The sequence below is a fragment of the Strigops habroptila genome, chromosome 1 (assembly GCF_004027225.2).
Source record: "Strigops habroptila isolate Jane chromosome 1, bStrHab1.2.pri, whole genome shotgun sequence".
Classification (NCBI taxonomy): Eukaryota; Metazoa; Chordata; class Aves; order Psittaciformes; family Psittacidae; genus Strigops; species Strigops habroptila.
Genome location: NC_044277.2, coordinates 137,007,856 through 137,033,175, shown reverse-complemented (window position 1 = coordinate 137,033,175; position 25,320 = coordinate 137,007,856). Strand labels below are relative to the sequence as shown.

Below are 25,320 nucleotides of genomic sequence, written 5' to 3'. Positions count from 1 at the left end.
CAGAGACTATTTGTGCCTCAGTGTAAGTGCTGAGCACTGGGAGCATTACTTGCTTTTCCACATAAAGGAGAATAAAGGAGGTTTTTACCCCTCTTTTTGCAAAGATGGTAGAAATCTCAGGCGCTGGGTAGGCTTTCCCTTCCTCAGTGAGATGTCGACACACTGGTGAGACAGCAATGAGCTGCGAGGAGCCTGGAGAAGAGGTGACTTTGGTGGGTTGATGGGCTTAGCATGGGTTTTAGGTCCCTTAAGCCTGAGTGCAGAAGCAGATTTAGGAACTGGGGAGCCTCAGAAAAGAAGCAGGGATGAATGAAGGTCGCATGTGGCCCAAAGGATGAAGGAAGCAGGATTTTTACAGGGTCTTGGTGTTAAGGTGTGATTGTTAGAGAAAGGCCCTTATAATTGAGAGAGTTCAGGAAATTTAAATGGGTAGAGGTTGAAGATGGGCAAGAGCATAGATAAGCTTTGCTATGAGCAAGGTATTTCCAAAGTGCAAAAGCACTTTCTTTGCCCTGTTTATGACAAGTGGAGAAAGGAGCAGGGCTGTATTGAAATCTGTGTGGTAGGAGCTCCATTCATGTGAAGAGACCCCATTCAGGGCCTTACAAAGGGTATGAGTCAACTGCAAAGAAAGGAGGCATTTCACAGAAACTGAAGTGTGACCCTTTGTTTTTCCTGACCCCAAGGTCCTCAGTGACACAAAAGGGGACCCCAGCACTGATTCTGCAGCAACAAATGCCTGTTGTGAATGAGTGTGTTTGAGGACCAGTGTCAATAAGGAATGACCCGAGGTGCTTGTTTCCAGCCCTTATTTCCCAAGAGACTGCCAAGGGGGAAGTCCTGCATGCAGCCAGAAAGGGATGGAGGAGATGAGTGTGCTGGGAAGCTCTTCCCTGTGGAAGTGTTCCCTAGAAAACCTCTCCAGAAATGCATGATCTGACCATCCATGTTTACTATTGAGACGCCTGGATAGTGGTTTTCTTGGATTCAGTTCTGTTGAATCTATAGAAGTAAATACAGCTTTTATTTAGCTGTTATGTGAAGTGAGATTTTTCTAATTTAGAACTGGCGAGGGATTAGGATGGCTTAGTAGCCTTGGCTTTATTTCAACCTTCCATCAGCCCATGACTACTTTCTTTCTACAATCAAAGTACACATGAAAGCGATGTTTTGCTGTGCCCTTTTCATTATTCCAAAGTGCTGCAGGTCCCTATTAAAGCACATGATGGAATACGGGTGCAGAACGATGGATTTAAAGGTGTCATAAAAGTCTTCCTGGTAAATAGTAGTCCCTAAATATATTCCAGTTGTGACCTGAAAGAGGCTGCCGGAGGTGTCTCAAGCAGCCATGCGTTGGATCTGCAGATCGTTTGAGCGGAGGAATTGCATTTGCATATGGATGTCATGCTAAGGAGGCAGGCCAGCCCGGATTTCATTACTGCTAATGATGTGTGTGGGAGAAGTGATATATTTTATAGCCAGTGCCAGGCGTGGCACAATGAGGAAGTACTTAATACATACAAACCTCTTCCTTGCTTCTAAGACCTAAAAATCTGGGGATTTCAATCAGCTCCAGGAGGCCCAGTGTTTAGTGACATTGTCTCATTAGTATTGCAGGAAGAACAGAGCTGTAACTGAGGCGAGGGAATAGGAAGCTTCAAGATTTAGTATTGATGTCTTGGGGGAAAGGACAGGACAAGAAATGACAGGGAATGAAAAGAAGAAGAGAAGAAAGAGCAACTGAAGATGGAAAACCAGCAGGCAGAGCTGGCTCTGCAGGAATCATGTCTGCCAAGGCTGCATGGTTGGACTTTGAAGGTGCCAGAGTTTTTACTCCAAATCCTTGCTGAATCTGCCCGGCTCGAAATGCAGGCAAGTGCATGTGGTCTGGGGCAAGGTGTCCAACTTCAGAGAGAGAAGTTTCTGAGAACTGGAAAGGAGAAAAGGGATCCCAGGATAATGCTGTGGCTGGAGTAAGTGGGAGTTGCTGCACTGTCTGAATCATCACTTGGCATCTTTGCACTCCAGCAGAGCTGCCTCTGCTTTTCCTGCTGCATTAGGCACTGCCTCAGGCAAGAGGGAGCAGAGAGGCGCCTGGAGGCACACTCTGGGCAGGTACTTGGGGGCCAAAATATTACTATGCTCAGGCAACTTCAGGAAGATCTATTTGAACTGGGATCAGTGTCTTGGGTGGCCTCTCAGCTTCGAGTAATGAATCAGTCAAACAGAAGAAAGCAGCCAGAGAGAAGGGAAGGGTGAATAAGGAGTAAATCAGAAGGATTAATGCCAGAAATCAGACAGCCATCGAGAAGCAGCATGCTTAACAGCATGCTGAAAGAGCAGCTCAGAGCATGCACTGCACCCAGAGTGTGCATTGGGTTGAGAGGACCTTGAAGAGAGCCCCAATTTTGGGGTTTATGGGACCCAACATCCTTGGTGTTTTATTCTTACATGGTCTCTTTGCACAGTGTAGCAGGGCAGAAGGGCTGTGAGCTGCCATCCACTGTTTGGGCATCTGTAACTCACAATGTGAAAACTTGAAGAAAGATCTTTCAAGAGGAATTCCTGCCTTATTCATGGCACAGCAGCTGGTTTTAATAGATTTTAACTGTTTGGCTGCAATCGCCCACAATGTGTGTAATCAAAAGGGTTATGACCCTGCTCATTCCTGGGGCAGTCTGGAAATGCTGTCTCTAGCAACATAGGATGCTTTTGGGTACCCGAATTTAAACTATGTTGTTCTGCAGTTTTCTAGAGAGGGAAATCAGCTGGCCAGTTGGACAAGGGGATATGAAGACCACATGCGTAAATACAGTTTGGAGAGTTCCCCGATTTCTGCTTCATATGAATTAGACTCAAAGGGTATGGGACAGTGACATGCGGCTGGGGTTACTGGAAATTAAATATTGTTTACTTGATATTGCAATTGAATTCAGAAAAGCTGTAAGATGTCTTTAAAGAACTAAACCCAGTTTTAGCATTTGTGTGTCCTTGAGAAAATACTGAGATTTTCTGAAGCGATGGCCTTTATATGTTGTTTTAGGACAACTGTATGCTGCTGAAAGTTTTACTGCGTGCGAGCCATTTGAATCATCTTCATATCCACTTGTAGGAGGGCAGCATGTGGACTTCATGATCTAGAAGAAGTTAGAAAGATGATTTGTCATAAAAACTGAAGCAGGAATCAGCTAAATTTGCAGAGGATGTGGAGAGCAAAGGTGAGAGAACAATGTGCAATATCTTCTAGATGTAGGAAAAAGGAGAAAAAGACTCCAATACAATTGGGACTATGCCAATACGTTATTGTTCAGTGGGGCTCTGCTGGCAGACTGAATTCTGTTGGGGATGGCTCATTTCTCCTCAGCGACAACAGCAGGTTTCAAATATTGTTTCATATTTCCCAGGTTTAGCAGATGAAGAAAAAGAATTACTTGGGAGGCAAATAGAGCAGATTTGCAAATAGAAAAGAGTGTTTTATGGCCAGACTTGCAAACATTTGGCTCCTGCAGATGCCAGAAGACTCTGCATCTGCTTTAATCAACGTGGGTTGATCCTTTCTGATTATTTCTTTGAGATCCCTGTAGTTCTTAAGGTAGTAGTTTTATATTATCTAGGACAAAGCTTCTGTTCAGCTTCACAGAAAGGGCAACTTACCTGCAAATTCAAACTGCGCAGCTTTTGATCGGTAAGAAAGGCAAGTGAGAGCTGATGAACTGAAAACAGACATTTATTAAGAATTCTGTGATTTCCCCCCTCCAAGGTATCTCAGCTGTCTTTCAGTTAGATCTTCATGAGAGATACCATAAGCTCTTCTGTTTATAATGTCTTCTTTGTATTTGGGAGAGGGGGAAAAAGATGACAGTAGGAATTAAAGACTTATTTTTCAAGCAGATTTAAAATGTACCTGGGAAATTACTGCGTTATGTCCAGCTGAGTGTAAATAAAGGCTGCAGAATGGCAGACACTTCAAGTACTTCATAAGAAATATGAAATTGCCCATTAATTGCTGTCTCAGGGGATACAGGTCTTTTATGGCAGGAATCTCTTCAGCAGACTGGATAAGAGAAGAAGTAATGCAGTTACTGTACTGGGAAAGATGCACTTGTTCTTTCTAATCCCTTTACCCCTTTTTTGTATTTTCACAGCAGGAAGGTTCCCTTCAGATGTGGAGGTACTTTGTGGCAAGATGTATGATGGAAACAACTTCCTTAAGCATGCATAACAGTTGTCGTCCTGAAAAGATGTTCTAGCTCAGAAAAGTCTGGTTTTGGGGTTTTGATTTGTTTTATTTTTGAACTGCACTTGTTCTTTCATGTCAGTATCTAGGATCTGTTGGCCTCAAAATGTTGTATGGCAGGGCTTGTAAACAGTTGGCTTTTGCAGACACCAGCAGACTCTCCATTTGCTTTGATCACAAGAGACTGATTATTTCTTTGAGATCCCTGTGGTCTGTGGGGCTGTAGTTATATACCACCTACAACAAAGTCAGCATTCAGCTTCTGTTCACACAGAGGCCAGCTCGCCAGTAGATTCAAATGCTGTGTCTGTTTAGTTATTAGCAAATGGCTGAGAGAAAAACAAACCAGCCTGGAAATGTTGAGCAGCACAGTGGTTGGCGTAGAGGCTCTATGGTGTCACCTTGACTGCTTTAGTTTTCAGGATGGTTGGACTGGGTGGAATTGTAACGGGACTGGGTCTCCCCATATGTCTATACTATCCCTATTGTAATATATCTTCTGTAAGATAAGATCTTCTTTAAACGTAACAGGCAAGGAGAGAGGGGAGAGGGCAGGCAAGCACTGTGTATAGCATCTGTAACGTTTAATTATGAGAGACAGGGATTTTCCAATATGACTTGCAACACAAAGAACGAACATTATAGATATCAGCATCACACCGTATATTTTCTAAATCACAACACCCACACATTTCCTTAGCCAAGTATAAGTTTTCCTTCTATGGCTGCATATCTAAAATTATCCTGAAGGTCAACTCTGAATAGAAATACCCTTACCATTGAACGTGCTGGGAATGATTGGTGTAATGGGCTCCATTTTCCCATCGAAAACCTTAATTTATTTTTTTAAATAACAGTTGGTTTTACAATTAAAGAGCTTGGAGAAAGGCAAAATGAGGCCTCCTGTATAAAATCATCATCAATATTCTGCTTTCCATGCAAGGCTATTTTTATAGCCAACTATTTCAAATGTAACGAGATGGATATAGTGAAACCATAGTATAAAAGATGCAGCAAGAGGCTTCCGAATAGCTAGGCTGAGCACCAGCATGTGAAAGAAAGGCCTTAAAATCTGGGAGATGCTTGTAAATGAAATATATACACTATGAAGAATTCTAAGTTCAGAAATGCATTGTTGAGAAGAAATTAATAATTTAGGTCTAAAACTGCTTAACCTGCAGTTGTCTTTTGAGAGGACTATGCAGCCTATACTGCACAAATGCAAAAGCACTGTCTTGCAAGAACTGCATTTATCAGCCACAGTGTTTTATTGAGTGTTTTAATAATACAAGTGTACATCAACTGATCCACAGTCAAAAGTGGCAGGTCCCTAAGAAATTTACAAGCACTTTTTTTCTTTTTTTTAAGTAAATCAAAATACATATTAATTTGTTCAACGCAGTAGCCTTTTGCGTGGGAAACAGAAGGCTAGTGATAAACACAGTCTTAGTAATGCACAGTGATTCTTGATTTTAAGCTTTTATACAAAACTTGTTCCCAGTAGCATGCACCCACCATTAGACTTCAGTACAAAAAAATAACCCTAAACACTACATTTAAGTAGAAATGAGATATAATTCTGAATTCATTTGTTTTCCCCAAAACCACATGAAAGAAAAAAAAAAAAGCAACCAAAACCCACACATTAATACAAAGCTTTGTGACAAAGCTCTATACTATTACAGATCCAACATTCTTTGCACTGATAACCAAAATTCCCTGTCTACATTTGAGGGAAACAACTTTCAAGTTAACAGAACAAAAAACCCCCAAACAAATAAAAATAAAAACAAAACAAAAAAGAAAGTAAGGACAACCTTTTGTCACAAAATGGTTCAAAATTTAATAAAAAATAAGAATGAAGGGAAGGGCTATTGATGCACTTAGTGAATGTGCTTGCACAGGTCCAGCAAATCCTAGAGTAGGTTCCTATGTGGCATATCGCTTGGTCCACTGTCTGGCCATTCTGTCGTGCTCTGCTCTGTTAGTCATATACTGAGTGGCAATACTTCCAACCAGGGGGTCAGCTGAAAAGGAAACACAAACTGTGAAATACTCAGCCTTGGAAGGATGAAAAAGCTATTCTTAGATCCACATTGATTCAGGTCTCAGGTTTAGCTGTAAGAACAAGATGGCTACATATACCAGTCCCATTCTGAAAGCACGCATGCATACAGGAAGAAAGGAAGAAGAAGATGGGGAGGACTTGGCTGGCAATTAGGTATACATTTCTGGTAAACATAACTAAAACCATTTTACAAAATTCTGCCTCAGAAACAGATGGTCCAGCAATTCTATTCTGAGCTAAAAGTTGCTTTCAGGTGATGTCATTTATGATAATTAGACTCCCACAAATATGTGTACTATCACCTAAGAAGATAGGATCAAATTCTTTAAGATTCAAAGGATCAAATTCAATTATTTTATTTATTTATTTACTTTAAAAAATACTTATAGTTTTACAGCATAAAGAAAGATAAGGAATTAGGGCAGTAAGTACTATTCTCAAAGCAACAAAAGTTAATTCCAAACTTTGAGAATTGGTATTTGATTTATAGAATCTTTCTTAACATTTATATGGCCAGAAGGCTGCATGATTTGGTCTGGATCTACAAATTACTTTAGAAATAATTAATCAAAACCAATCAGCCCTCTAAGAAAAACAAACCAAGACAAGGCTTTCCCAGAAGTGATTGTCTGTAATCAACATTTTTCAGACAGTATTTTTCTCTCTCAATTTAAAGCAGACAAAATGCTTCACCATTTTCCCTTTTTGGGGGGAACTCATACTCTTGATATTTCTGCTGAAACAGTAGATTTCCTGAGATTGTAGCATGCAAGTTCAGAAGCACTGATGCCATGTTTGTCCCTGACTTATGACAGGTGAACATAGCTTCTTCTGAAAGCCAGTTAATAATCAGCTTTGTAGTTGACTGAAGATGGTGCCATTGAATAATATTGAATCTGGCTTCTCCAGTACAATCATAATCTGAGTGTGGCTTCTGTGTTATTAACCACTGAAATTCCTGGGACTAGATGTCAGGCCTTCCACAAAGCAGAGTAAATCTGAGCTTTTTTGTTTGTTTGTTGATGATAAGAGTTTATCATAAGAGAAATACACTGGCTTAGCCAAAAATCAATTGAGTGTCTTACTGCCAACTTTAGTGAGCATTAGTGAATAATATCTAATAAAAAAATATCTTTTGCTTTGAACGTATACTCTGCACTTTCAGGAAGAGCCTGTGATTTGAATCTTAAGTTTGCACCTTCTAAATTAGTAAGTCAGGTTATCACTGTAACTGTTAAGTCCTGGTAGTCTCAGTCCTGCAAACACTTACTGCATATGCTTACCTTTAGTATCTTACTGTGTTCAGAGGAGGTCACCAAGGCCTGGACTTTGCTATATTTACATGCATGAGCATCAAAGAAGCATATCTGATCTAAGATACATTAAAAAATTTTAGACTAGAAAGTATATCACATCACCTTTTAACTCCTCATCAACATTCTCACTGGAGAAGAACTGTATAGGGGATTACCAGAAGGATTTTGTTCTGTGCAAATAGGAGGCTAACAGTCTGCTGGGATGAGGTTTGAGAAACACTGCAGGGTAAATGGGGAACTTGGGCAACGGGAAAGGACATTTCTCTTGGCAAAAAACTTTGGGAGTAGCCACAGGGAAACCTTGTCATAATGTAAGGGTAGCTTGGGGATGAGCCTGACAGCACTGCTGTGAATTCCCACATCCTCCTGGGACGTGACACCACTGTGTGAAGAAACACTTTTACAGACCCATGGAGATACGGAGATTAAGGGTTGAACTTGAAAGGAATCCTTGGAGCAAAATTTGATGAAAGTGCCGATTTTCATGCTGTTGCGGAATGTCGGGTTTGGCATCTGGCTGTGATGGTTTGCAAGGATATCATGGCCTTATCTAGAAGGTGGCAAGTTCTTAATGAGGTTTAGTGTGTATTTAAAGTCCTGCCACGAAGAACATTCTAAGACCTTATATGAGTCAGTGAAATGCGATATGCTGTAGTAAAGGTTTACCCAGTTCAAATCTTCAAGTCTTTTATGTGTGGGATGAATGTTTCTGTGAAAGCGTCTTTCACATTGAGAGCTGTAAATCAATTTCCTTGATATACTGAAAGGGTACTGAGGATCATATCATCATCCCCAATCCTGGATGATAGATGACAATGTTTGGTTTTCTAGCCTGGGTTTCCATCTATATCTCCATTTAGGAGCAAAGAAGTATTTTAACAACATATATCTTTGGAAGGATTTGGAAGGTACAGGCTCTTCCTCTCACCTCCTCCCAGCATGGGAGGGTGTCTACATATTTTTGGGGTGGGAGAATCAGTGAGAGGAGTTTTTTGTAAGAATGTGTGGAAATCTGTTGAAGCCCAGTAATATAGGGAACTAGGCTGTTTATTTATCCATATGTTCAAGCCTTTGTCTTTGCAGAGTTTTGTTTGGCAGTTGGGGAAAGAGTGGAGGTGACAGCTTGCAAGATGCCTGAGGTCTACATCGCTTTTGTTGTAGGTATTTAAATTCCCACCGAGAGAGCAACCTGTGAATCAACTATCATCTTGGGTGCTTCCCTCAAGTCAGTGCCTCCCTCCATCAGTGTCTGCCTGTGTGAAACAGGACTGCTGAAGCAAAGAGGGGTCCTTGCCCGCTGTAGCATGAGGAGGACCAGCTGCATCCACAGCCAGCTGCTGAGCGGACGCTACTAAAAGGAGCTCTAGGTAGTAACAGTAATAAGTTGTTCTTTGCAATTTGGCTATACCTTTTATTGGTTATAATAGTATTGAATAAAAGAACAAACCCACAGTTTGGCAAAGCCACTTGCTCGTTTGAGACCCTAAACTGAAAGAATGGAAAAATAGCTATTGCCAGAGAGGCCCAGATATTTCACATGCCCATCAGAGGGTCTTGAGGTGTGTTGTCATTATATGTAGTTATTTATGACAACTTCAAAAAGGACTTTTCAACAGGTGTTTGAAGATCTGGCTTATTTTAGCAGTTCCTGTGAAGCCATAAAACCATCAGGAGGCACAACTGCTTTGTTTGGGAAGTCAGCACAGCTGGTGAGGAGAGAAATGGAGATTATAAGATAAATTGAAGCATCTAAATTAAAAGATTTAATTCCCCACGACCCTTGGTTATAGCATCCAAGTCCTACAAAATAACAAGTATGAGGAAGAAATGATGGTTCCCATTAACCCTCTAAACTAAGCAGCACATATCCTAGCACTACATGGTTCTCAGATGGGCTGCATTGTTCAAGGAGTATTGTGAAATCTCCACTGGAAGAGCCAAATATATATTTATAAAACAAGCACTGTGTAAGCTATCTAATTAAGAGTTAAAAAGGAAAACTGGCTCTCAAATTCGTAATGGTACATTTCCCTTTTTCCATTTCTCGTTACCATGAAACTGTTTCTTATTTTCCATTTGTATATATCTGTGGGTTTAGTCTTGATATTAGAAATCTGTTTCCATAACTAGGAAAGTGCTCTAGGTTTTTTCTTTAATTTATTTATTTTTTTCAAAAGAAGTGTGATTCATCAGCGAATCAGGGTTCATTTTAGATTGACTCCAAACAGGATTATGTCTAAATGACAACGAAACCAGGGGACTGGAATATAAAGCTATGCCAGAAATGTGTTATTAGAACAACCTAGTGAAAGAAATGAAAATAAACCCCCATCAAATTAATACCAATAACAGCAAAACAATGCAACTCCTAGCCCGAAGGTATAATGTACTTTGGAACCTCTTGGATCACCAGATGCATGCTGCCTGGTTTGAGAGCTGGGGTGGCCCCACCTGCACACAGCTCCTTCCATGCTATGGGGGCAGGCATGGGCACCCCAGCCCTCGAGGTGCCAGTAGCTGGAGAACCTGGATGAGGCAGAGCAATTGTGTGTGGCATTCTTCATTAGGGACTGTAACAACAGCACAAGGGGTAATGAGTTTAAACTTACACAGGGGAAGTTTAGGTTAGATATAAGGAAGAAGTTCTTTACAGTGAGGGTGGTGAGGTGCTGGAATGGGTTGTCCAAGGAAGTTGTGAATGCTCCATCCCTGGGAGTGTTCAAGGCCAGGTTGGACAGAGTCTTGGGTAACATGGTCTAGTGTGTGGTGTCCCGGCCCATGGAATGGGGGTTGGAACTAGATGATCTTAAGGTCCTTTCCAACCCAAACCATTCTGTGATTCTATGATTCTGCAGAACCGAAACCCAAGAGAAGTGTTGTGGGTGGTGCTGGCTGCGACAACCACGTGTAGGGAGCTCTGGGAGTCACACCGTGATGCACAGTGTCACCTCACCAGAGAAGCTGGTGCCACTCTTTGGACCTCAAAATCTTTGAGGTCTCATAATTTCTTCTAGTCCCTGACTCCTACTTCTAGAAATCTGTCCTAGGATGTCTCTATAATCTTTAGCTTGTTTGAAGATTATTTTTTTATCCAATACTCTGATTAGTTCCATGTAAAATTGGACCACACTGAGAGTTACAGCACCAAACTTCATGTTAAAGGAAAGCACAAGATTTATGAAAATATATCTTAAAAGCATAAAATTAAACAAGAATGGACAGAAGCTAAGGTTCAGTGATGTAACTTTCATGGAAATGTCAATCAAGAGAAGTAAAGTATGAAGAAAGCTTCTGGATGATTTATAGGAAGGCTGCAGCTGCTAAATCTTCCCTCACTCACCATATGTAATCCTCATGTTGTATCAGAATTCATGAAATTACCCTGTATTTAAATGTAGTTTTGAAAGCTGGGTGAGCTGGAACTTGTTCCCAGCTTAAAAATGTTGGATGGGCTGCTCTACAATGCCTTGTCATCTTCTTTTGCAGTCACTTAATATGACTGTATAAAGAAGAACATTTGTGTCTCATGTCTGTTGTAAGGCTAATCAAATTTACAGCCCAATTCTAGGGAGTTAATGCTATTGGGGATTTGGATGAGCTGAGGTTTGGTCATTACAAAATTTCAGCTGTGTTTAATGCTAGTTGTACTGCTTTATCATTCAGAAGACAGACTGTAATTCTTCTTTAAAACTACTTTTCCCCCAAATAAATGAAAATATATTGCTATACTGTATTTTTCTTCACTTGTATTTTTACAGCTATTTCTATGTCAGCAAATAGCAATTTCAGAGCAGAATTCATCTCCTGGGCTTTTCAATGCTCTTTTAAACATACAGCAAACACACTCTAGTGAAATAAAAAATGGAGATGGTGTGTTTAACAGCTTGATTTCAATGTGCCTTCTCCATCAGCCACATGATATGCAATGAAATTCCACTTGGTAGTGCCAACATGGTCAGAGATACACATTTAGACTTAAAATGTACATTACGGGTGTTTGTATGTATTATATATATATTTTTTATGAGCATTTCTAAAGTAGAATTATATTTCTATTGCAGTATTTTACAGTTTTAATAGAGAACGGCTGATGGAACCAGTTATTAAACCATAAAAAGTGGGTTCTCAGAAAGATTTCTGGAGCACCTTAAAAACTAAACCCCCCACAACCCTATAAAAATCTCAGAGTTTCTTCAGCCAAATATTTACAATACACTTCTTTGTTTTCTTTGGGTTTAGATTCAGCTTTGTATCAGGGGGAACTGGGAAGAGCTGGTCTCCAGCTGAAGAAGCAGAATTAAACTGGAAGAATTTCCAAAGGTTAGATGCAACTTAAAAGGTCTTATTCCGTCTCCTGAGCTATAAATGACTCTGTTTTCATAACTGTGAGAAGCATCCCATTGAGAGGCTCCATGGAACTACCCATACTGAAATATCAGTCACCGAAAACTAAATCTGCCTCCTTTTCTTTGGACAGGCTGTGTGAGGTGTAGAAGAAAACAAACAAGTAATTTTTTATTATTTGGACTTCTGCTACATACATAGAAGAGTTTTTGGTTTATTGAATCCTAATTGTGTTTTTTTTTAGGGCTGACTCTGTTTCCAAATATTCTGCTGTATTTCTTTTTGAATTAAAAAATGAGGAGTGCTTGGGGTTTTCGAGGGTTTTTAGGAAAAGTCCAGGTGCTCTGTGTGTCATCTATAGGATAGCTGCCTTGGAGTCATGTTTATGGAGCAGCTCAGGCAGGACTGGTTACCCCAAAATTAAACCTTCCCAAACTAAAAGTTCATATTTTAAGTAACTACATTTTGTTTGGTGATTTCAGTGCAAATATCAGTGCAGGACATGATATATTCCCATATTGGCTTGCAGTGAAAGCCAATTTTTCTGAAGCCAATTTTTGTGGTTTTTAATATTGTACCAACCTTTAAGAAATAGGTCCCAAAAGGCAAACTAAAAAATTAAATTTAAAAAATATATATTAAGATTGGGAAAAAAGCAGAAACTAATAATTCACTGAAACACCAGTTTTCTTCACAGCAATTGCTGATAGCTCAATGCACACCAAAACCTCCCTTAAACTTCATTTAAAAAACCCTCCCAAAACTAATTATATTTTATTATGTTGTTTTCAGTGCCATCCAGGCTAGTGTTACAAGAAGATCAGTCAGAGAAAACTGCAGATGAAAGCAGTCTGAGACAAGCGATACCAAGTATGTCACAGAACAATTTAATACTCCAAGAGGAAGGGATTAAGAGAGAATGACTTGTTTGTGAGTAATTTTATTTATAGTGTCACTTTGCATCAGGAACTTTCCATTGTTAGCCACATGTCACCTTTTTTAAACTTAATGAACTCCTAGAAGACCATGTCAAGGTTACTGTGAGTCTTGATGTGGAAAATGAGGTATATGAAATGTATCATAGTATCCTTCAGTGATCTTGCAGCAGCAGTGTGGCTCTCTCTTTTCGCTATCATTAATAATAATGCATAGATTAAGTAATTCTTTGGAGGCAGACCCAGGTGAAGTGGCACACTGAATTACTCCACTAAACTTTCACCTTTGAAAAGAGTACTCAAAATCAGGGCACAAGTGAAAACAAGTGCAGCACAGCACTAATTCCTGTTTGTGCAGCAATAAAACTAGCCTCGCAGTTGGAAGTCTCATCAACATACATATATGAACTGGAACAACAGAGTGATTTGAGTCAGAACAAAGGGTTGTAGCAAGGCTATGAATTGCTTTACACACCCTACAAGCTGAACTACAATTTATTTCTGACTTTCACAAAATCACAGTTCCAGCTATCCGTACAGAATGTATTTAGCCATCTACGAGGCTCTTTCTTTGAGAACTCTATGGAAGAATGACAATGTAATCAATAAACACTGTAGAGAAACAGGGAACAAATAAAATGAATTGTTTTAGTAAAGAAAAAAGGTAATCATTAGAGCAGAAAGGAACAAATTCTAGAAAGGTATAATATCGTCTAGGAAAAAAGTTAGTGAAGCTAATATAAATTTCAGCAATTACAGATTGCAGAAGTCATATCATATGGAGTAGAATGAAATCTGCTTCTCATTTCAGGAACTATTTTTGCAGATTTGGCTGGTCACATCTCGACACTCAGTAGAAATATTCTAATACACATAGGCTCTGTCACACATATAGCACACGTCAGTGTGCTAAAACCTCAAAATATGCCTGCTGAAATTGCCTTAGAGCCCATGTACCTCATTAGGCTGGCTACTATGGTTGACAGTGCTTTGGCAAAGTGGACAACCATCTGACCTTTAAGTGTTGTTCCCACCAAAGGAAAATAAGAAGAGAGGCAGTTAAGATATCCTTTGACGTAGCATTCTTACATACAAGGTGATTCAATGTGTTCAAGCTAGAAGAGACAAAGGCTGACTTTGTTATGACAGTTCTCAGTTTCAGATAAAACCCAGGATTGTCTTTCAAGGTATAATATGGGAAATAAGTAAATACAGGGCAGATGCATAAGAATTTGAGACACAATCTTTGAAAATCAATCTATCTGAATGTTTATCCTAATCACCTCTGCCATCTAGAGAACTAAGTGAAAATTGTGCTATAGGCCGTAGCTTTTACTGTGTAACTTTAAAGCCCAAGTTTGCCAAAAGTTTTTGTCCCTATATAGGAAAGCTGACTTAGGGTCACTGTGCTAATGCAGGGCTAAAGGAGGCTTAACAGTTTTGCACCCGGCTTCCTATGAAGTTGTGTCTTTTTCCTGGGAGAAATCAGAGCAAGGAGAAAGGGGGATGTGAGATGAAGCATGGAAGACCCTGAGGTTTTGTTCTGTTGTACAGCCAAGGTGTAGCCAGGACACACATCTGGGCAGGTAAGAAGGAAGTGGCCACATCATACTGCTTGTAAGAGATGAAAGTCTGTAGAATTGTCAGAAACACGTTTGACTTCTGCTCATACAGTGATTGAAGTTACACAAATATTAAGGCATGTGTAACTTCATTCCAGCGTCCAAACTATTGTCTGGAGAAAAATGTCACCTATCTTCAAAAATAAAAGAGCTCTGCAAATCCAGTTTAAAAAACATCCATTTCCTAAAATACACATTTTGTATAGATGGAAGGAGAAATTAATTCCTTTCTCTAGACCTGCATTTGATTGCTGTCAGGCTACCTACCACAGATCAGTGTGAAAGATGAGGCTGCCTAAGAAAAAGATGTTTCAGAAATAAGGAGTATTATTAACATGGCTTTTAAAAGAAAGCATTGGCAGTGATTCGTCTCTGTATCTTGCCAAGGGAAATCATTCTTGTTTAAAGAGTAAGCTTTTTTTCAGTCTTCGGTTTTTAGCAGGGTTTCTATAAACTTCACTGGCTGACTGGGAGTTAGCTGAGGCAATCATGGATCGACGAGGCACAGAGTACTGATCTTGAAGAGTTGTCTTTAATTAAGGAAGAACATGCATCTATTAGAAGTGCCAGCATGCTGGAACAATTAAAGTTCTGAAATAACACACTTCACTTTGATGCTTGGATGCGTCTCAAAATTAAAAGCATAGATGCATTAGCAACGTATCTGTTCATAATAATGAACTCAATTGAGAAACACTCATGGTTATCAGAAAAAAATAATAAAAAGGTGTTAGTAAGTAAGAAATTGACATGAAAGACATTATGTGCCACATGGCTTGATAAAATTTGCAGAAAAAGTTACAGCAATATGCATTTACCTTATGGAAGATGACTGTGAGTAGGTAATAGGAAATTGCAGCACTCGGATCTCAAAATGCTATTAAGCAACCAAAATGCTAAGGTCCATAATGTAACTGGTGTGTATCCAGAGGGTCTAACTATATTTTCAGAAAAAACACTGGATTTTTTTTTTTTTTGTCTGAATATTTACTAAAGGAGGGATATTTTATAGGAATTCTGGCGTATTTAGCGTTTTTATTTACAGAAAAAAGAACCAGTTTTCTTCTGGATTTGTCTCGTCTCATATATAGACTACAGTCACATGTACTAAGGTAGATTACTGGGCAAGAAACCCAAGAGCTCCAATAGGATCCACTTACCATGTGGATTCCCAGGAGACAGGGAGGGGAGGAACTGTTACTGCATGGCCTGGTCTTTGGTGGCATTTATACACTGAGAGGAAAATGAGTCCTAAAGGCATCTTCACTTTTAGGAGAAGGAATTGAATGTGAGCAATACCAAAATATTCAACTTAAACACATTACGATCATTTTAGGAGGCATGTGAATTCTGCTTTTGAATCTATACCTTTGTTCCTTTATTGCAATTAATACTTGGATTAACTAGAAAAGCCAATGTTATGAATGCTGCTAATTTTGGTTTAATCTGATTTTCTCCTTGTCACTCTATTAAATCTCATTATTAATTTGACACATTTAAATCCAAAACTGTTATTAGGAATCCCATACAAAATGTCAAAAGAATACAAGATGCTTTTTTTTACCAAATAAAAATTCTTACCAAAGGTAAAGAATTTTATCCCTACTAACGGCCAATAGAACTCTTTTTCATACCCAGGGATTGAAATCCCTTGGCAAGTTGAACACCCCTTGGAACAGGAATAGGAACTTAGGTGTGCCTTGCATTAACACACCTGTTAGTGTTACTTAATAACAACTCAAAAAAACTATCAATCAGACCTCTCCATTCCTTCTATATAGTTCCCTTTCTCCCAGGAAACATGTGGAAGGAAGTTGCAGGCTGTATCTGGCTCAGATGTGTCTAAGTTTATATCTGCATCAAGAGACAGTGGAAGGAAAACGCTTGGAAACTAATTTGTTTGGGATTTTTGTTGGTATGGCCCGGATGGCCTCTTTGATGGGGCTAGCTTCTTGGGGCTTTTCTGGACTGCAGGCATGGGTCATTTGAGCTCAGTTGTGTGGCTGCATGTCAGGACTATGACGCATGTTGCCATCTTCATCTGTGGTCCATACTATTCTGAAGGAAGTGTCCCAAAATGTTACTGTACTATAAATGTCAGAAATAGGGTGCCATCTCAGTAGAGTATGGGACAGGGACCTCTTGAGTCAGTGTCACTGCTAATGTGTACACTTGAAAGGTTTCTGACAGTCCAGAGTGGTGAAGTATGATCCATTGAGTGCTGCAAAGTTTGCAGCAATACTGCCCTACCAACAGAGGCATCCAAGGAAGGTGCTTGTACCAACACACAGTGGTTCAAGAAAGTTACCCTGCCCTGAAGAGTGGTACAGGCCAGTTATGACAGTATGTCTGGAGGCTGGTCACTGAGGTGATATCATATGAAGGAAGCAAGGTGGTGTGAGCTCTGGCAGTGACAGGAACCAGCAAGTGAGTGGGAAAATAACCTCATTTTAGTAACCAAGTGGACTATCCACTTCCAAATTAACTTCAGAACATGAATATAATTAGGCTTAATTACAAACAGGTTCTAATAGGACTAGAAGGAAAAACAGGTTAAACAAAATAATTAACATTCATCATGTACGCAAGTTTAGCCCTTAGATTAGTTGCAATGAAGTTACATGGTAATGCTGAATAAAGATTGCATTTATGATATTTACAGCAATAATTTCATATTTAGTAACAGGTAAAATAAGTTTATTTGGAAATCCTATCATTCCTGTGTGAGGGGTCACATTGACTCCATTGTCATGCCTGACTAAATGATAATCCCTTTGCCAAAAAATTTCAGGCATTGGCATAAAAAGTCCTAAGATTGAGCCATAGGGAAAAACTATACAAGGCAGGAATGGAAAAGACATGGAAGGTCATGAAGGTGTTCCTTCTGCTAGTATAATATTGTGTCTTACAGTAAATTCCACTTTCATGCCACTTTATCTGATCAGCATTATAAAGACCCAAGCAATGAGGATTCCAGCCTTTGAGAATTTTCTGAAATCTAATTAATCTTAAAGTTGCAAATGCTCCACTGCATAGAAGGACCTTTTTCTAAGCCTTGTGCAGATGGAAAAATCTACAATTTACTAACCAGAGCTCTATTTCTGTATCCCGTCTGAATGTGAAATCTTACAGTACAGCCCATCCTTAAATTTGGGACAATTACACCATACAATCTGCTATTTAAGTGACTGACTGCTACTCCAGTTAATGCACCTGAACTTAATTTGCTGTGAAAATAGGGATTCTGAAACACGCACTGCATATAATTTGTTTTATTTGTTGCCTTTGATAATCTGCAAAACTGTAAAAAACAAACAACCGTTTCCTCCTCTCCTGCTGAATAATGTAGAAAATTATCCATGCAAAATAATAGAGACATGTCTTGCAGTAGTGTAAATCATCTCTGAAGGTAGAATCTGAATGACTCAGGAATACTAATATCTGGAATCTTACTCATGAAAGGGAGAGACTAAATGATTTAATAGCTAACATACTTATATCCAGGATTATAAATTCTGCTTTTCGGGACTGACTCTACATTCTTGTTGTGAGTCTGTTAGAAAGCCAAACGTAGCAGGCTTCTTTTCAGAAGCTTAAAGAATGTGGAGCAGTGTGATTTCTACAGTGAAACGAGATTAATTATATTTTAAGCACAGGAAGAAGCAGCCTTAAAAATAGTTGTGCTAATGGGGGTCCTGAAGGTGGTTTGTAGGCAGTTAGAAACATATGGCAAGAAATTTGAAAATCTGTCCTTGCCTTCATGTTAAAAAAGGTACACAGAAAAGAATCAAAACACCCAAACCCCCACTTAGTAAAATGGAAGAATCTGAGGCACAAAAATTCAGCAGGAGTGATGCCAGTTCATTCCAGCTGAGATTTGAGCTATTAGTACTAACTGGGAAAAATGAATATTAGATTGAATTACTATAAGATTAGATAATGAAGTGTAGAAATACAGGTAAAACATGATGTCTAAATTCATTGATTTTCTAGTTGTAATTATTTTTCCTTAAACATATACAGTTAATATATCAGCAATAATATATACAGTTAAGCCCAGAAGTGCTGTATCCACTTCATCCAAAAGATTCATGTAATTAAGGACATGTCTATATTGGCTAGACAAAAACTGCATAAAACAAAGAAAATACGTGTAATGACTGTAAATGATTGGAGTGTATTTTGAAAGTAGAAGGCAGTTTACCTTGTATCTTGGAATTCATTCAAACTAAGGTAGGACTCTATTTTATATATGAGAAATAACTAATAGCTGTATTTCAGTACTTGACATTGTTAAGCATTTAACATTGATGACTTATTTTGGCCTGAGTTCACACAAAGATGTATTATGTGTATGCACTAAATTACCTGTCTTCTCTCTGAGGTAATAGGCATAAGAAATCTCCACTGGTACAATTTTAAATTACATGTTTACTGGAAGGAAAATGAATTATAACTTTTTCTATTTGTAGCATCCATCACTCATGCATTTTCTCAAGTACTTTAAAGATGGCTAAGGTAAAACTCATAGAAACCCTATGTTTCTTGAGCAGAAATGCACAAAAGTTTAACTCCCCTGTATGTATATTTATCCTACAGCTTCTATAAGCTTCATGTAAAAAAAAAATGTCAAAATTCCAGGCGTATTTTTTCTAGCTTTACTTCCATTTTGTGATAAGACTGAATGTTGTATGTTCTAGAAGCCCCTTTTGAAGAATAATAATGACGAGGAACAGCTAAAGTCAGTGACAAGACTCTTCTCTTGTGAGTGCCAATTACACTCATTTACATTTATTTCTTGACACAAATGCACAAAGCCTCTTTACTGATTTGGATTTTAGTCAGTCTTTGATTTAATAAAATGCAATTTAATAAACTGATGGTTGGGTATTTATATGTCTGAAGTTAATTTTTTCTCACCTCATCTTAAATAAAAACAAAACAGGAGTAGATAACTTATTAAAAAGGACAAGAAATCATTAGCAGCATGGTCAAACCTTCCCATTTCAGGAATAGTTGAAATCTAACCTTATTTCTTCTAGAAAAACAAAAAAAGACAAAATAAGATGTGATGGGTAATTTTGTAAAGAAGATTATAAAAAAGTGGTCTTGCTTATCTTTTTCATAGTAAGAAAAGAACACAAACAAAACCCCAGCATTTAACGAAAGTTAAAAGGAAGCAGGTACATGAAATAGTTAAATACATCCAAGAATATAATGTAGGAATATTAGAAGGTAATTTAGGAAAATTAAAAAAGAATTAGAAAACACACTAGTCATGGCACCACCTAAGTTACCATTGCAAATGCTATTACTGCTCATGCTTCAACACATAATCTGATTGTTAGCTGTGGTTAGGAGGGAATTTCCTCTCCAGTATACAGCTGTATGAGTAATTTGAGGAAATGTTACACTTTTCACTGAACCACTGAGCAATGAGAAGTTACAGGCAACATACCTGACTGAACTGAGTAGTACTGTTTTTCTTCTAGGGAATGACTATACTCCTCCTTCTAGTGATTATTCTTTGTAGTGTTACAGATACATCAGATAGAAAAAAGGATAGAGTGTGTGACTAGTATCTGGACCTACACTTAATGACTGCTTTCTGCCTCAGATACAACAAAACCCAGATTGCATGTTTTATTTTTAAAAAGTAATCTCTCTCGTTCACTTTCTAAATGATGTAAACCCACCAATTTTCTTATGTAAATAGCTCCAGACACTTTCCAGAGAAAAAAATATTTAAACAGACCGTAGACTTCTGAAACCATAATGGAGGGTTTAAAACTAAGTATTTATAAACAATCTTACTTCTATAGTTGTGTTAATCTTTTTGATGATGTCTTGTGAGCCTTGAATAGCCAAAATCTAAACACATGAAAAGCCTCTATGCTCACGAATAACACTCTTCTATCCATAAGGTGTTATCAATGTGCAACTAAAAAGAGCAAAGATCTAGGCCAACATAAACAGTAATCCTGATCCAAGCCTCCTCCCCCTGCACACATCATTAGGAGATATTCCAAGGCATATTTTCCTGAGAACTACTAAAGGGATGACAGTTCACAAATGTTTTTCCTGCTGTTATAATAATCCCCACAGTCACGAGTTCATGTTGAGGGGACTTAGTCAACTGATAAGAACAAGATCTTGTAACAGTTTCATCAGCTCTTTATGGCAAAGCAAATTAATTCTCTTTCAATGCTTATCTATGCATAATTTTCACAATGTGCTGCTGCACTACTTGCATTTACATGTGTTTAATTTCACAGAGTTTAAGACATATAGGCATATATGTCTACAAATACTTAAAAGACCAGCTACACAGAAGGTCTCTTCCTGGCAGTGCAGAAAGGCTCCTTGTGGGACTTCAGATGCCTAAATCCCATGGAAGTACTGAAAACCCTGCCAGCTGTCTGCTGGCATCTTTAGGTGCCTAAATGCCTTTAACATATTGGTACTCTGTGTCCAGCTCAGCATATGAGAAAGTGATTCAAACTGTAGAATAGCAATTAGTATTGTATACATACTATAATAAAGATAGTATAGTACAGTATCTTTTAAAAGGAATGGAAAAAGAAGCCACTGATAGACTATCAAGAATTTGTAAATATCACCTCTAAAATATATGATATGATCAGTCTGAATATGTATGTATTACTTCAATAAATACATAGCGGGTTCTGCAGAACAGGCAGGAGAACATACAGTATTTAAAGATAAACAGGTTATTTCTGGCAAATAGAACTTTGTTGCAATTGATAAGATCGTTTTGCTCATGTAAATGAAGTTTACGCTGATGGGTTTTTCCCAAGAAATCCCACATTTGATGTTGTCATTTAGCACTCACTGAGAGCAGAACAAACCCCATCAGTTTTATGCTGCATTTTCTTTTCGTGCTTCTTTAGGACAACTTTTTATGATGCCTTTATTGTAAAACACCCATTCACTCTTTTCCCAGTCCAGCAGCACCAAGACAGCAAAGCAACCACGCACTACATTTTGTATTTGCTAAGCAAAAGCCTCCAGAGCGAGCTCATTTCTTTTGGGAACAACCCAAGGCAGAGATTTATAAAGGGACAGAAAGGTTATGTTGCAACTTAGAACAAACCAAAAAACATTACTACATGAATTGACTCCTCAGCACTCTTAACTTTTATTTACTGTCTCTTACTTGTTTCCATGCTTGAGTGACATGGCATGGAGTATTTTCCTGCCCCACATACAAAGAGAGCATTTTCCATTGTGCTGAAACAGCCCAGAAACTTGCCCGTTTCCTGACAGAGCACAGTATACAAACTCTGAAGAAAAGGGAAAACCAGCTCCGAGCTAAGGACTATAAATAATATCTCAGACAACAGAGCAATTTCTTTGTTTACATGACCCTCTGCTGCTTACAAAAAGGATATATGGCAAAGCGAGATTATTTTGTTGTATGTCTGAGAGTACTGTGCTGTGACGTTGCACCTGGCAGCCTGTGGGTGCCAGGGATGAACCAAAGTAGCATGGGTTAGCCAACCTCATAAAATTCAACAAATTAAATATTGTTTTGCCAATTTCTTTCAGTCATTTTCCAGAATATTCATCACATTTGACAAACCTACCCAAATATGCTCTGGATTGTTACAGAAGGAGTATTTCTGATTTTCCTGTCTTCTATATGTCTTGACAAAAATGTTCTAAAAGGAGACAAAATTTCATTACAACTAGAGCAGAATATGTTTGGGCACAGGAAAGACTAGGAGTCTTTTTTGATAAACTGAACAAAGCTGTTAAGCTGCTATACAGGAAGGAAAAAAATCAGATTGGATTCTGAAACAAAGTTTCTGATAGTAGTAAAATGTGGAGATTATGGCTTTAAGGAAAAAAATTACAGGAATGAGGAAAATGAGAAGTGGCTTATCCCTTGAATTTACTGTCATCCAGTTTCTAAATTCACTTCACAACTGGGGGTGAGGGGAAAAGAAGGAATGCTAATTGGGAAGTCTAAAAAATTGCAGACGGAACATCTGACATGAACAGGCACTGACAGAAAGCAGCCTCTCCTATGAAGAAGCACCAGATGAGGAGAAACAACATACACGCTTCCTGTTAGATTGAGATATATGGAAGAACAGAGAGAAAAAAGATACATCCAGTCTGTTGAGTGGTGAGGGGCATGGACCTGTTCTTCATTACCTGGGGCTGGGCAGCTTTTTAAAGTCTGAGCATGGAAGCCAAACAGCAGAGCTGTGACCACAAGTCAGCCAAATCCTCACTTGGAGCCAAATGCTCCAGCATGGAACAGATTTTATTTTTACAGCTATGTTACATTTTCCTTTATTAAGCTGCATTAGATTTATTTTTTTAACTTTTTCTTTTCTTTTCTTTTCTTTTTTTTTTTTTTTAAATTGGACAGGCTAGCACTTTCAAATCTCTCAATTATTCTGAAAATAGATCTTTTTTATTGATATAGTGGACATCTATTAGTGTATTAACACGCATGCTGGTATGGCTGAAGCTTATTAGCTGGAAAATAGAGCTATTCTGGTGGAACCTAATGCGTTGACACATGCTCACTCTGTAAGGGGCCGTGGCAATTTTGGATGTTAATGCCCCTGTACACGAGATGATCAGCCCAAAGCAGAGTCAGGAGAATGGAGTGTGTCGATGGGCATCAAGTCAAACAAACGCTGGCAGCCTCGTGTGGACTGCCAGCGTGAGACGGGTTTTCCTGATAGGGTTCAAGCGAACCTACATCCCTTTGTCTTTCCCTGTGCAGAAGACAATCCGATGGGTGGTGCATGGGGCAGAAACTCCTGCCAGCATGGCAAGGGACTTCCTTAACTGGCCTATCTAAATTTACCTGTCAACACCTTATGCAAATTGGTAGCGATTAAATAATTGCTACAAATGAGCATTTGGATGAAGCTTAAATTTCCCAAATACTAACACCAATTCAAAATGTGGAGGTGCCCAAAACTTTCTAAACACTAGATTTATCCATGTTGCAGTTGTGCTTGTACCTAGGGCCTTGTTATGCACCACGAACTGAGTGATTCCAACAGCGAGCTTTGGGGAAGGCCACTAAAGGCAAACGTGCCAAGGGATGGGACAGTGGCTTTGCAGGACAGCAACTTCCCTCCGAGAATGTATCCTGTTGAAAGGAAAATGGAATGAGAAATCCAGACAGTGCACTAATTCAATTCTTTCCCTCGTATGTTGCCAGTACTGAAGTCTCCCCACCTACTCCTGTTTTGCAAAGGTCCTAGAAACAGACAACAGTAATTTGTAGCAGGGCAAATACTGTTCGGGCTTTTAGGGCTTTTATGCTTACATTGAAAAATCACTCTCCAAAGTATTGTTTCAGATCCCACTGAGGATCAAAGATATGCATTAAATTATGCTATTGAATCCTCTTCTCCAAAGGATGACAGAACTGGGGTTTTATACCATCAGCAGCAAGGGTATGGAGCCTTGCAAACCTTTAGGATAGTAACAACCAAAAAAAAAAAAAAAAAAGAAAAAAGAAAAAAGAAGAAGTAATCATAACAACTGAATCCCATTTATATAGTTTCCTAAATACCAGCACCCTCATGCAGGTGCAGGTAAGGGTGTTAATATTTTTTTGGCAGAAAATATAGGCGAACCTAAATTATGACAAACCACATGGATAACTTGTAATTGCAATAAAAAACCAACAATAGTATGTTATCCAAAATTGCCAGTTATACCTACTCTGCAATGAAAACAAAGAAATTTCTGGAGAAGATAAAGGCAAAACATAAGGATGACTCATATAAAGAAAGCTTGAAAGCATGTCTCATGTCCCTTAGTGAGGCAAATAAAGATCCCCATAATCTTAGGATCTTGTTTGACTTTGTTTATCTATGCTTAGATAAATGTAAGTAATTAAAATGCACAGCCACGTTACTTAATGTGGGTTAACAAAGTATGAAACCATCCAGTAAACTCATGATTCATGGCAGTACTTGCAAAAAACAGCACATGTACTTCTGACTGAGACACATTGTATCTGAAAACCACAATATGTGTTCAAATATTTTTAACATAAGCAGTCTACTTTTCAGATGTGCTGAGCAACTGCAACTCCTATAAAAATTGATGGGGCTCACACCAAAGTAATGTAGCGGGGTCTGTCCAACCCATTTACTCCTATAAGTACATTTACTGTGAGGACTTGTACACTTCAATCTCAAACTATGTTCACAGCAAAGTGAACACTGAGCAAACTCACACTTTCTGGTGGGTTTAAAGGATAACAAGAGACGAGCAGCTTTACACTGCTAATATAATATGCCACTGAAGTATCTGAGAGCAGTCAGACCAACTAACCTGGCTAGTGCTGAACCAGGTTAAGTGGATGCTGCTGGTAGTTGTTTGTGCATTTCCTTTGCCAGAGGTTAATGCCCTTTTCTAGCAAAAGCTTTTTCTTTCTTTTACTCTCTCTTCCTTTTTTTCCCTTTTTTCCTTTTCCTTTTCCTTTCCCTTTCCCTTTTCCTTTCTCCATCATTTCACTAAATTGGGTTAGAAAGCAGACAGTCAGTGAAAATGACAGGGCTAAGAAAGAAATAACCTTTGATGAGGCTGCCAATGAGATAGGGACATCCAACGGGGAGCCGTAAATATTTCCACCCAGATGATGATGATGATGAGCCGGTTAGTCTGTCTGTCTGTGCTTCATGCCCCCATGAACTCTGAATGAGTTGGGCATGTTCAGGAAGGATAACTGCAGTGTGATGCGGGGGCATGAGAGGGCTGAGGATGAGACAGGGAACAGAAAGCTTTTCTTATG

At 38.8% G+C, this 25,320-nt stretch overlaps 1 protein-coding gene across 2 annotated transcripts in view; it reads right to left on the bottom strand.

The window, feature by feature from the left end:
• Positions 1 to 4,903: 4,903 nt before the first annotated feature.
• Positions 4,904 to 25,320, bottom strand: part of LOC115613821 (ubiquitin-conjugating enzyme E2 E2) — a 211,208-nt gene continuing 190,791 nt past the window's right edge. For both annotated transcript variants that reach the window (XM_030499809.1, XM_030499818.1), the window contains exon 6: positions 4,904 to 6,264. In XM_030499809.1, the coding sequence (XP_030355669.1) occupies positions 6,167 to 6,264 (98 nt within the window). In that variant the 3' untranslated portion in view covers positions 4,904 to 6,166. The remainder of the gene's footprint in view (positions 6,265 to 25,320) is intronic.